This window comes from Uloborus diversus, chromosome 1, assembly GCF_026930045.1.
Source record: "Uloborus diversus isolate 005 chromosome 1, Udiv.v.3.1, whole genome shotgun sequence".
Classification (NCBI taxonomy): Eukaryota; Metazoa; Arthropoda; class Arachnida; order Araneae; family Uloboridae; genus Uloborus; species Uloborus diversus.
In genome coordinates, this window is record NC_072731.1 from 25912133 (window position 1) to 25926275 (window position 14143).

Here is a 14143-nt window from a genome sequence, read left to right on the forward strand (position 1 = left end):
TTTTTTCTTTTGTTGTGCAATCAGATTTTCACTCAATGTCAGAATGGCCTGCCTCTTCAGTGGAGAAATATCCATGGCTAACAAAAAGATAAAAAGTGACCGGATTGAGAAAAAGCAGCAAAAATATGTAGAAATGTATAATACTTTTACAAAACACAATATAAACGTGGGGTTGTAGCGTCTAATCAGCTGGTAGGCTAAACAGCTGTTATTAAACAAAGATTGAACAACCCACAAAATTCGAAAATTAAAAATTCCCAACTTGATTCCATTAATTCGCACAAGGGTGTATTACTCCACGTGACACATTTTAATAAAAACTTTTTATTGAACCCCCTTTTTTTTTTTTTTTTTGCCTTCATTACCAACCATAACTACCTCGATCAGACTTTCAATTTCAAGGATTTTTTTTTTTTTTTTAACGTTTCTGGGATTTTGTCTGTTCGTTACTGTTGAGAGATAGCAATGAAAAAGTTAAATTTTTTTTATACAATCAAAGTAAAAAATTACTTCCACTAACATTGATTCTATTATAACATGAAAACTGGCTAACCCTATGAGAACTCGATGTCTAGAAGTTTATTCGAGTTTCTCGAAGAACTTTTACGTGCCATAGAAGTCAATTTTTGAATACTTTTAAAAAATTGCATTATTTTCCACTTTGTTACTTAAAATAAGTACAAAAAACTTAAATTTTCAGATCTGTGGTAGAGTTTTGCTTCGTGGCACCGGAGCTTGTTCATCAACATTAGCGCGTTGCATATATAAACGATGTATTATGCCGCCCAACCACGATTGAATGAAATTGGCATAGGTCCAGTTAGTAAATCTATCTGAATGAAGGGGAAAAGTAAAAACTTGATGCGCGTGTTCCGCTCATTTGAATGAGACTCTGCTTAGTTAAAGGCTAACATATATCTGCAAATGCTGACATCCCTAAAAGCTAATGGATGCGTCCATTTCCGCCTGTAAACCGGATGTTTGTTAAATGTGCAGATTAACGGGGTGCCGAAAAACACTACTTTACTTTGTCATAAACTAATTCATATGAACAAAATAACCATTTAGTTTTATAAATGTAAGTATTTCTTTGAAATCTACAATTTAGTTGCAAAATTAATAGTTGTCTAAATTTGTAAGCTTTAAGGAAGAGAAAACGAAATTATTCATTCACATTATTTAAATTTAAGGCTATACGATTAATGTAATCAAAGAAGTTATGAAATGCGAAATAAATAAATGAATAAAAATGTTTGCTGGGAACATTGTTTATTGTTTTCCTTTCGAACTTTTCACTTATTGCTACGTTTTGTTTCACAGATTTTTTTAGCAATAACCACACAGATATTAAGCTACAATATCGAACTTTAATAGAAAAAAACATTACTTACTTCGATTTGTAAGTAATTTCACCAGGCTGTAAAAATAAAAATGAATTTAAGAAATGTATTAGATACGGCACAAGCGCATTCACTATTAGAACGATCTATAAACTCATTCAAAAAACTATTACATAAACTACATTTATTCTTTCAAGTTGATACTTTTAATTAAATTTTAAAATAATTATGTCTCACTTATTTAAGCACATAATTATTAAGAAAGTATTCCTTGTTGCACTAAGCATAAATATTGGTTAATCTCCGAGTGAAAAAACACAATCTTTCTTAAAGAAAATTAGCAACGCAAACTGCATACACGTTTTTTGCAGTTATTAGGACCGATGTACAGAAATATATTAAAATTATTAGCAAAGATTGATTGAAATTATTGTAGTAAAAGTTACCTAACAAGTTGGGTAGCGGAGTAGCAAATGAGAATTGCCAATGTAGAGGAGAGGGACGAAATATGTAATACCAATTTGTTTTTTGCACATAATTTGCCCAAACGTTACAAATAAAAAAACATTTTGTAGTCATTAATAATAATCATATATTTACGCTTTATTTTGTAATAAGTTTTGGTTACATTCACTAATTTTAAATCAAATTTAAAAAAAACTAAATAATGATAAAGGTATCTAAATTTGGAATAGGTACTCCATATATGGAATACTATAAACACTATCAAAATTTAACCTTAACTTAAATGAGATTCTTTGGAAACGTTGGTATAACAAGAAAGAAACACAAATTATTTGCAAAAATCACAAATCCAGGCATCAGATTCTGGTTCTGCGCAATCATTATGTGCTCAAAGCTCACACATGAGGCATTTGACCCATGTTTCCTAAAGGGTATCATTTGAAAACAGCATGCCACAGAAAATAGGGTCTGGTGGGGGAAAGTGTTCAATAGGGTAAAGTGGTCATAATTCAAATAAATGGCTATAGCTTGGAAATTAATGTTCGAATGAATGTGAAAATTTTATTTTAGGGTAATGTATTTAGAATTTTGAATACAAAATTTTACAACTGGCAAAATTTTATTCGGTAAAAAAAAATATTTTGGTAAATATGAGAATTCGTAAAATCTAAACACCTTTTTTTAACTTCCTTGGGAAATTTTGTTTGTTAGAATTACGAACAGATTGACTGCACAGGAAGCTTCCTACTTGTCTCAAGAACTCTTACTCATTAGCAGTTAGCTGAATCTATTTTGAATAATTTGTTAGAACAATTTAAGTAAGATGGGGTAAAGTGGTCATAATATTAGGCTTAAAATGAATATTGTTCTTCTAAAGTCACTTAATCTTTAAGTATAAGGCAGAAGATATAAATTAAATACTAATTTCACTTAATATGTATTGTTTTTACAATAAACAAGGTTAAATATGCGAGTATATGCGTATGCTTAGGGGAAGGTGGGGCAAGATGGAATATCGGGGTAAGATGAAATACTGAAGCTACTAGCAAGGTGGGTGCTATTATCTAGCGGAAAAGTAGTCAAGTAGTTGCGTTGGGAGAAGTAGAAACCACGTTGGTCGAATCAACCAGGTTGTGCACTGCATTTGCAATTTATAAAGTTTTTCTCTCAATTTTCGCGCGTTACGCCGTGCTCTAATTTTGTTGGACAACCTTTCTAATTGTAGTTTGGCGAGTACGATTTTACTAATCGTTTGTACTCTCCTACAATCATAATCCGCAACTCTAAATTATAAATTTACAGTGATTTAATGTAATTTTATTGATAACCTGAACTTCAGTCGACAGTGAACACGCCAAATGGCGTCAGTGGGGCAAGACGAGATATTGTACGAGGGGCGTGATGGAATACTATCTCTCATCTTACCACACATGTATTGCGATTTGTTTTTTTATTCTTTTGAGAATTCTTAACATAGTGAAAAGAAAGACGAACATGGGAATTTGGTAACTAGAATCGATGCAACATGCTATTGAATGCATAGTGAGTGGAAAAATGGGATTTCAGAAAGCATCCCGAAATTATAATAACCACGGGCTACACTTCATAGAAAAGTGAAAGAAGCTAAATAACAGCAATTGGACAGAGGTGTTTTTACGGTTTCGACAACTGGAAAAATTTATTCTAAGAATGAAACCACAAGTTTAGATCTAGTTAAGCCGTTGGGCCCCATGAAAACTAATTTTTCTTTGAAGAACGAAACATCTTGCGGACTAAAAGAAAGGAACTTTTTGTGGTAAAAGCTCATAAGGAACGGAAGAAAATAAAAAAAAATCTAAGCAAAGAGAAGAGAAGAAAATGGAAAAATTTAAGCAGGAAGAGGAGAAAATCGAGGAAAAAAAGAAGATACAAAACGTGAAAAAGGGATTTGGATGACATTTTTTCATTTACCCCATCAACTCGTACAGCAATGAAAGTTGGCCAGTCAAAAGATAAAAACAAAAGAATACAAACTGGAAAATTAAAAACAAAAACTGTACTTAAAGGGAAACCACCCGAGTCTTCATCATCGTCTGAGCCTTCTGATGTCGAATGCCTTTACTGTGGACATTTATATTCCCAATCGAAAGAAGAATTTATTAGGTGCCGCGAATGCAAGAAATAGGCCGATTGATCGTGTGCAGGAGAGGAGGATGAGGACGATGAAGCTGCTCATCTTTGTGACTTATGGCAAACATTGAATCTCATCTTAAGATGGGGTTTTGACTCACCTAATTTAAACATGCGTCAAAATTTTTCTGTTGGAAATAGGACATTGAGTCAAATTTTATACTTTTATAATATTTGAGAGATAATGACGACATAGTTTTCTAATTGATTTATGAGTTTAATTTGCCCCCACAACTGTTTTTTGGTTAAGTATATCATCTTGCCCCCCCCCCCCCTACGCATATACTCGTGTAGGCACGTATGTATACGTGTACTGCCCAAAAGCATTTGTACTGCCCAAAAGCGTAGTGGCAACAGTTGGAAATGACGCAATGGATATAAGGCAGTACGAAAGAGCTAAAGTTTCCTTTTTTACGCATATCATCTCGCCTTGCGTGCGTGGCTGAAACAGCCTCTCGAGTTTCGTTAAAATGGTGAATATGGGGATGGCCCTTTGCAAGGTTAAGTGCAGATAAATGTTCCTCGCTAAGATGTGAAGTCTCGGCATCACATAAGTGAACCAAGAATCTATCAGTCTTCTGCCAGACTAAATTCATCGCTGTGTCGGAAGTGGAGGCCCCATGGACCAGACCTGGGAGCTAATGAACGCATCGGATGGTTGGAAATTATAAGTCTTGTGGCCCGTGAAAATGAATAGCAGAAATTGAAGTTCGGAGATACCGGCAGCGGGCGAATCCTCAAATCGTTCAGCCTACGCTAGATCTTTGAAGCAAGGTCGAATTGGTGCTTTTTGTACAGCGTGTGAGATTTTTAGTGTTTGATGCCTCGTCGTAGAATTCAAGCCCTGTGAAGTAATGTTTTAATGTATTACATGAGAATTTTTTAATTTGTGCAAATTGTGGTATTATGTTGTTATAGGCTAATGTTATTTTAATGTGTGTAAAAATGCAAATTTCATATTAGTTAATTTTAAGCAGAGAGTTATTTGGGCTTGGTGCTTTTGTAAATATGTATCTGCGGAAACTCGATATTCGACGACTGAAAGAGAGGCCTTAGCCATTGTGTATTTTGCCAATTATTTTAAACAATATCTGCTGGGAAAACTATTTTGTTTGTACACGGATCATGCGCCTCTGACTAGCTGCTTTAAGCTTAAGGATTCATTCTGCAGAATAGCCCGGTGGGTTTTATCGCTTTCCCAGTTCGAATTTGAAATAAAATATTTGCCAGGGAAAATTAACACGGTGGCGGATTTTTTGTCCAGAAATGTTTCTGAATATGAGACACAAAATAGGGAGGTTCAATTCAATGAATTGAGTGAGATGGGTCCGGTTAAGGCTGAAATTTCGGTTGAAAAATTGCGGGAGGAACAGGAAAAAGATAGAGCATGTATTAGGATAAAGAACAACCTGTTAAAAAAGAGCCGGATATATCCGGATAAACTGAAATTTTTCTTGAAGGATAAAATTTTGGTATGCAGAAACAGAAATTCCAAGGGGAAAAAGATATTAGGTACGTTGTGCCACAGTCGTTGGTGCGAAAAATATGTGAGATTTATCATGATAGTCCGCAAGCGTGTCATCCCGGGATTAAGAAAACTTTTAACAAAATCAAAAGTATGTTTTATTGGCCGAGAATGGGGGCTCAAATCGTAAACTGGGTGAAGTCGTGTCAGAGTTGTATGGAACGAAGGGCGCATCTGCCAGGGTGTTTGGCTCCATTGCAGAGAGCTCCTATTCCGGCAGGTCCATTCGAAAAAGTCGCTTTCGACATAGTAGGTCCCTTGCCTGTCACTGAAAAGGGTAATAGATATATCATTACCTTTACTGACTATTTTACAAGGTGGGTGGATGCTTTCCCTGTGTCTACGATAGGCAGTGATGTCATCGCGGATGTGTACTGTACGTTTCGACAGTACATACGTATTCACATAAATGCAACAATAAACACGTATTTGCGTATCTGCAAGTATTTTTTATCTACACAGATATACATTCGACTATACACGTATATTCCCGCTTATGCTCGTATATATATGAACAATTATATACTCAGGGAGACACGTATATACGCTTACGTACTCGAGTAGACACTTGCATACAAGCATATGATATACAAGTAAACAGGGTGAGTCTAAACTCTTGGGTAAATTATTAAAAGGTGTTAGACGGGAGAATAAGAAGCAAGAATCATAAGAAACATGTGGAATGAAACTCAAGGCTGACGCGCTACATGCACGCAAAGCCAGAAACTGATAGATGCAAAACAGGTCACAAATTTATTACACAAAGATAATTTTACATAACATTTTAGGTTTTAAGAAAGTTTTAAAGTTATTGATGAAATTTGCGGCCAGCAGCTGTAATACATGCACCGTAATCACTCTGTTGCAATTACGAGACTTTTGAAAAACTTTCATCAGTCGCTGCGCCTTTGTTGCGATGCATGTATTACAGCTACTACAGGCCGTAACTTTCAACAACTGCTCTAAATATTTCTTAAGAACTAAAATGTCGGGTAAAATCATCTTTGTGTAACAAATTTGTGACCTGTTTTGCTAACATCAGTTTCTGACCTTTTGTGCATGTAGCGCGTCAGCGACCATAAGTTCCTTATGATTCTTTGCTTCTTATCCTCCCCTGTCACACCACTTAGATTTTGCAAAAGATCTTGGATTCATTCTGTAAGCATACATGTATATTAGCGGATGTACTCGTGGATATATATGTGGATACATGTACTGGTGTATACACGTAAATGCACGTATATACGTCAAACAGGTATATAATCGTGTTTACACGTAAACATACGTATATACTCGTGCTTCCATATATATTTACGTGAGTAGACAAGTACCAAACACGCACTGGATATATCCACGAATTAACTCGTGTATACCCGTATAAGTATGTATGTATGCTTATATATACGTATATACTCAGGTATTCACGCATATACTCGAGATACAAGTGCAAAACACGCATATGATGTTTGTTTATACGCGTATATACTCGCATATACACGTGACACGTATATATTTGTGTACCTTCCGTTCTCGAAAGCTACCTCTCAAGACAGATTCCATTTCAAAAAGGGGTGATAGGTTGAGGATGAGCACTTACCGCTCGCACTTGCTGTCTTTGAACACGTTATTTTGCACCTTTTACTTCCGGGTTCCCCTCCCTATTTTGATAAAATCACAGCAGACCTGAAGCATGCGCAAACTGGCGCTAAGTCTCGGCTTAGGAAAACGAACAGTAGACACGTATACACTCCTGTAGGTAATCACGTATACATGCTTATATACTCGTGTACACACGTATATACTTAAGTAGGCATGTGCATGCATCTGATGACATGACTTACATGAGTAAACATGTTCATGTATCTATTCATATATGAACATGTTTACTCATGTCTACACGACACGTATAGTATACTCGTGTATACCCGTATACACTCGTATATATACTTGTAACTATAAAAATAACCGAAATATACAAAACTTAGGGTTATTTGTAACGGTTTTGCAGTTTTTTTTTAAACTATGACCACTTTATCCCATGCTATGACCCCTTCCCCCATCCCATGGGGTAAAGTGGTCATAAATGCAAAGGGAAATGAAAGTGTTATGAAATACCTTAAACAAATATTTTTTCCTGAAATGCAACGTACCGTGTTCTTTAATAATGCAATGTAAAATAACAACAAAAAAAGTTGAAGTATTTAAAGAATTTATTGTATTTATTATTCACCTAAGTTGAAAATCTACGATTTTATGACCACTTTGCCCCACCAGACCATACACTCTGAATCTTCCGAGTCTGGAGCTGTATTTCCCATCAAGGCATCGGGCTCATTGTTGATATCAAACAGCATCATCTCCTCATCCTCATCTGAATCTGACTTAGGCTTAATCTTTTCTCTTAGCTTTTTTCCTTATTCCATAATTGGATGCTATGATTCGTCCATATTTTTATTTTCCAACGGATTGGATTTAGTACAAGCAGACGATATGTGTAATGTTTCTTTCTATCTAACCTTTTTATGATATTAATTTAAATCAATTGCTCCTAATTATTTCCACTGCTCTAGACCACCATTTTAATCTCATTTGATTCATCAAATTTGTGATATGAACTCATCACTTACAATGAAAGAACAAACAGGTGAGGGTGGCAAAAACAGACGGAGACACCTTTCCTTTTCAAACTGAGAGCAAATAGACTAAAGAAAAGAAGAAATAGAAGAAACCATTAACAAATATAAATCAACTGTTATTAATATAAATTTAAAAAAAAAATGATTAAAAATTACTTTATTTATAACCAAATCAATCAAGATAATTTTTAATCTTGTTTACTTTTAAAAAGCAAAATTCTGCAGATCCTCGTATTTCATAAACTCAAAGTCATAAATAAACTTTTTTTTATATTACAGAAATATTAATTTATTGGAAAGTTATAAAATAACTTAAGCGTACGTAATTTACATATTTACAGTATAACCCCGATTTAACGATTGTCAAGGGACTGGGAAAAAGTTATCGTTTAATCGAGGATATCGTTAAATCGAGAAGCACATACATTCAATGCAGCCAAATCCAGACCAGTGAAATGTATCATTAAATTGAGGAATTCGGTTAATCGGGTATTGTTAAATCGAAGTTATACTGTATTTTATACGATTTTTCAACATTTTTATTACTTCCTTTTCAAGAAAGGAAGTACTGTATTCTCGAAAAAATTTTCACTCAGAAATCGGCTTTAATTTCCATTTTGCTCAACCCCGAATAAATGCTGAGTTTTTTTTTTTCAACCCGACCACACCTGGATATATGCCTAGGAATAACGTACAGACACCCGAAATATCCATTTTGACGATACCCGAGTTAATTTCAACGAGTTTTCTCGTGACGTCTGTTAAGTACGTATGTGTGTATGCATGTCGCACAACTCAAGAACGGAATGTCCTAGAAAGTTGAAATTTGTTACGTAGACTCCTAGTGGGGACTAGTTGTGCACCTCTCTTTTTGGTTGCATTCTGATGCTCCAGAATCTTTTACCCCTTTTTGGGGGAAACCATTGTTAATTTCGATGTAAACTCAAGTGGTGTTATAATTTGGCTGACATTTGGCGATATACGTCAGTCTTTTGGTCGCCAAGTTTTGTCGCCAACTTGGCGATTTTTTTTTTAATTTTTTATTTATTTATTTTTTTTTAAATCTGGTTTCAATTTGGCCACTGTTGGTGATATCTAGAGAGTAAACTATTGAATCACATTAAAGCTCCCAATAATGAGAAAATGACATTAAATTGGAGTTAAAGGAGGTCATGTGATGCACACATCAGCTCGTTTTTTTTATATTTCTCTATTTCATGATCACTTTACTATACATTACTTAATGACTATTCTACACTGTTAAAAAAATTCCTGAAATTTTACGGAAAAAGTTACTAGCATCCATGTTGGCAGTAACTTTTACCATAAAATCCTATGTAACTGTAAAATTTTGCGGTAGAATAAACGAGAGTTAGAAAACGCAAAATTCAAACTGCAGGCTCGATCTCGAGACTTTCGGGTCGTCTTTGCTACCCACCAAACGAGTTAGGATACATGAGTTAGGAGAAATACGATGTTGTCCGCTTTGCACTGAAAGTCAAGTGGTGTGGCGCTGCAATCATTTATTTTTTTCGGTACAATAACTGTAATTTTTTCTGTACTGTAAACGCTCCGTTTAACAGTAATATTTACCATAAAAGTTTCCTGAATTTTTAACAGTGTATGCTCTGTTGTATTTTGTAAGGAATGGGTAGCTCCTGAAAAACTCACCTCAACTTTACTTTTGCATTCCTCCTCTTTGCCCGGTACGATGGCTAAATTATGAATGAAGAAATCAGACGGATTGTAGTTGACCGGACAGCAAAGGCCAGCCCTAAACGCGGAGAAAGATAAAAAGAAATGATGACATAGTGTCGTAATATTGAATTAAATGTTGGTTGCTCACGGAAAACAGAAGGTTCTCAAGAAAATTTTACGAAACACATTTGTTTATTTGAATTTTGAAATAATTAATAGTATTAAATACATTTCAACATTTACGGTACCAACTTTAAGAATTTTTTTAGAAAGTGGACACCACATTAGCATAAACTCAATAAACTGCATTATTGCAAATCCTCTAATTTCTCATTTTTCTTAAACCAAATAAAACTACATTATAAATTAACAATTTAAACACATCATCCATTTATGCACATTTGTTTATCAAGTTATTAACAAATAAATATATTTTGATGTTGTTTATAATCAAGGAAAAAAGACGAAACTGAGCTCCCATACTGGACATAAGTCGGCCGTTTCGGAAAAAGTCGAAATGATTTCTCCTTCGCAAACCAATGTCACTATTGAAAAGTCAAGAAACACTTTCAAGAATTAGTTAAATTATTCGTTTGAAAACGTGTGTTTAAAACTTGCTGAATGAAATTACAAATTATAGATCATTTCATTGACATCACCTAGCTGTTCATTGCTACATTAGAGAATACCTTCACAAAGTATTTTTTGCTTGGAAAATGTTAAGGTTTACGGGATCAAAGAAATTCCACTGCTTAGAATTGTTTTTTGAAACGTTTAGGAAAAAGATAATTTGAATAGAAGCTTTGCTATTCATAAAGTTTTTGAGTGACGGGGCAAGTTTACGCGCATGAAGTCATCACAAGAGAACTTGCGATAATTAACTTAGGAGGTTTTCAAAATGGATATTTCGGTCATCTACATGTTCTCAGGTGCATATGCACGTACAGATGTGCCGGAAAAACTTCTGAACTTTAAATTGGGTGATAGTAAAACAGAAATTTAGGTCGAATGATTTTTTTTTTTGGTACTACAATTCCCTATTTGTAGAAAGATAGTAAAGTGAAATAAATGATCGTCCAAATCCCTGACAATCTTATCAATTTACTTCTGTTTCATTTTTTTTTTTTTTTGCCATCGGTCATCGGCATCGACCATCAGCCATCTTTGAACAATCGGCCAACAATCGGCATCGGCCCATCGGCCAAAAAAATGCCATCGGTCGAGTCCTATTCATTAGAATTAGGTTTTCACTCGAAAGTAAACTGGTTTACTGGCTGTAGAGTTCTTCGAAAAAGGGGCATATGACTTAAAAGAATGTAAACTATGGAAGTTTGAAATTAATTTGGTACTGATTTAAGGAGGGAATAATGCTTGGTAAGTAAATGTTGTTAATTGATAGCATAGCTCCTGAATATCTTTGAGAGGGAAAAGCCGTAAAATCATCAGTATTAATAATCAGTACAAAATTATACAAATGTAGCAACTAATTTGCGACGGTCCCTCTGTCCCAAATTAGTATTAACTAGTTTGTGTTTTATTTTGAGGAATACAGGACAGAACAAACGAAATCACCGATTTGACTTGATTTTCTTATTAACTTCCTTTCGAAACCTTTCCCTTTATTTTCCTGTTCCATGCCATGCTTCTGAATCACTTTGTTACAATCACCTTTTTTTTTTTTTTTTTTGTCCAATGTCAGCGGTGTCCAACCTACGATCCCCAGGCAGTATGTGGTTCGTTGTTATGTTCAATGCTACAAAAAAAAAAAAAAAAAAAAAAAAAAAAAAAAAAAAAAAAAAAAATTAGGTATATTCTGAATCCCGGGTTCGAATCCCAGTTCTGCCATGGATGTACTTTCTCTATCCTGTCCTTGTCCTTTCTTTGTGTGAATGTGTTGTTATGCTCTGAAAGGCTGCCTACCCTATAAAAACGGGTTCTTATGGCACGTGTGTACTGTGGAAGTCGGACGTCACTCCAAATTACGGAACAGTTGGAAAAGTGAAGCAGCACACCCCAAATTGCCAGCCTAGCTGGCACAAGACAACAAAAACAACCTTCGTTTCACGGAAATAAGCATGTAAAAGTGTTTTAAACAATTCTTGGGTTGTGTTTTTTCTTTCTTTTTATGCGTTTTTCTAAGTCATCTCAAAATACCTTAATATATAAAAATCTTTTGTGCGGACGTTTGTCACCATAAGGCTTTTAAACGGCAGGACCGATTTTGATCAAATTTTTTGTGTGTAATTAAGTTGTGGCGAGCATGGTTTAAAAGCACGATGGATCGAATTTGAAACGTTTTTGCTAATTAATTAATTTAAACATTGGATGGTTATATCTCCCAAATGGTTAATATTTATTTTAACCTATTGTTGAGCGAGAACTGAAATAAATATTTAACCCGTTGCCAAAGGACAATAAGAAAGGCAGCTCTGCTTTTTGTAATGACATTTCCTACTGTGACATTTCAATTGAGCTTAAATAGATAAAACATAGAGAGAGAGAGAGAGAGTGAAGCCGTCATTTATTTTGAAAGCAAGGATTTTAGGTCCCGTGATATACTATTTTAAAGTTAAGTACAGGAAGAAATCGGGTTTCTTTTACTAACCAAATGATCAGAAAGTACCATACCTAGCAACATTTGTTTCTCGGCTCAAATCCATCTGAGTTTTGGCACCAATGACAAGGATTATCAAACAAATCAGTATATTATTAAAGCAAAACACGGTAGAATTTAAAGACGAAACAAATTTTATTTTAGTCCGGATAAATTAGAACGAAAGATCAGTGCAGTGGAAGATTTTTATCCTTGGCGGAAAGACCAAATTAGGCAATATATGAAGGTCATTCAAGTACGCAAGGAGAGATAGTAAGTGAGACAAATGCTCAGCGAGAGCGCTGGATTTAAAAGTTTTCGTTCAAAAGATCGGACCGCTGATCGGTCGGAGTTCGCTTCGCTCACTGATTGGCTGGAATACAGTAACGTGGTGGCTAGGTGACTTTGGCCATAAACAATAGAGTTGCGTGATTATTTGCTTGCATTTTAAAGCTACTGTTTTGAAGAATGTCCATTTTACATCGGGAAGAGGGGGGGTGAGTGGTTTTCGCCTATTCAGGGAACTGTTTTTACATTTATCATTTTTTGAAACGATATCCTTTCAATTGCTTTATTCTTTTTCATGTGGGGCACGTTGCAGCGGGATTTGGCGTTTATTTTAGATGGGTAGTTGTTTACACTTAATATCTGAGGACGATTTTTAGCCTTTGAGTATGGCTGAAGGAACAAATCATGCAATCTATGATGAAAATCTCTTTCAAGTACGCGAGAAAAATACTTAATAAAACAACTGCTCAGCGGGCATTAGATAAATCAAGTTGTAATAAATATACTCATTCTGACACCAAGCAATTTAAAACATTTCCTTTTTTATTTATTTTTTTCAAGAAGAGATTCAAACATTTGATAGTTTGTTGAAATTTTTCAACTTTTCTATTTACAAAGTTTGAACAAAACAATGTCTGTCGGGTCCTCTAGGATGTGAATAAATTTTAATTTTATAAACGTGTTTTGGCCTTAGAACACTAATTAGTAAATGGAGGAAGCAAGTCCAATCATTGGCTTCAGCTGGGGCAAAAACCTTAAGTGACTAAACAACGACGAATGGTGACACGTTTTGAGTGAAATTAATGACAGGAACTTTATTTCTTCCAATGCTTTTCTTTAAAACCTGTCACATGACTTGTCGCCTCTGCTTCACGGATGAAAGTCTTCCCTTCCTCCATTTTATCTCTTCTCAATGGTTCTGGCCCGAGAGATTTCTTTTAGTATGAGGGGTGGACAAAAGGGAAAAAATGTTGAGCATCACTGTAGTATGTGAATCTATTTCCACAAAAACCAAATGACTCGATTTGAAAACAAGGAAATGTTCTCTTGAATATCCTCTATATAAGTTGTTTTGATACATTTTTTTCTTCACATTAAAAAAAGATTCAATCAAGAGCGACTGGCAAAACTTTGTGGCATTTCACAGAGCATTTAATTTCAGCAATAAAATTCAGTGTTTCATAAATCTATGTATTTTCAAAACTATTATTAAAAATAAACCCGACTCTTAACTACGTCATGAGAGATCCATATGTAGTTAAAGTCGCAAGTGCAGGTATTAAAACAGTCATGTTGATGTAAAACATACCAGAGGCTGTGAAATGTACCCTTGCAACAAAATCCATTGTTGATGTCGTCATGAGTGTTAATTCTGACTTTATTCGAACGTTGTCCAAAAGTCTTGCTATGTCAATACAGGAACAGCATT

The 14143-nt window shown here is 34.8% G+C and overlaps 1 protein-coding gene across 1 annotated transcript in view; it reads right to left on the reverse strand.

Annotated features, from left to right (window-relative positions):
* LOC129234496 (protein white-like) overlaps positions 1–14143 on the reverse strand; it is a 79608-nt gene that overhangs the window by 49716 nt on the left and 15749 nt on the right. Inside the window, exons 6-8 of the mRNA XM_054868495.1 lie at positions 9807–9909; positions 8127–8201; positions 1392–1417 (exon numbers count right to left, since the gene is read on the reverse strand). Coding sequence (XP_054724470.1) covers positions 1392–1417; positions 8127–8201; positions 9807–9909 — 204 coding nt within the window. The remainder of the gene's footprint in view (positions 1–1391; positions 1418–8126; positions 8202–9806; positions 9910–14143) is intronic.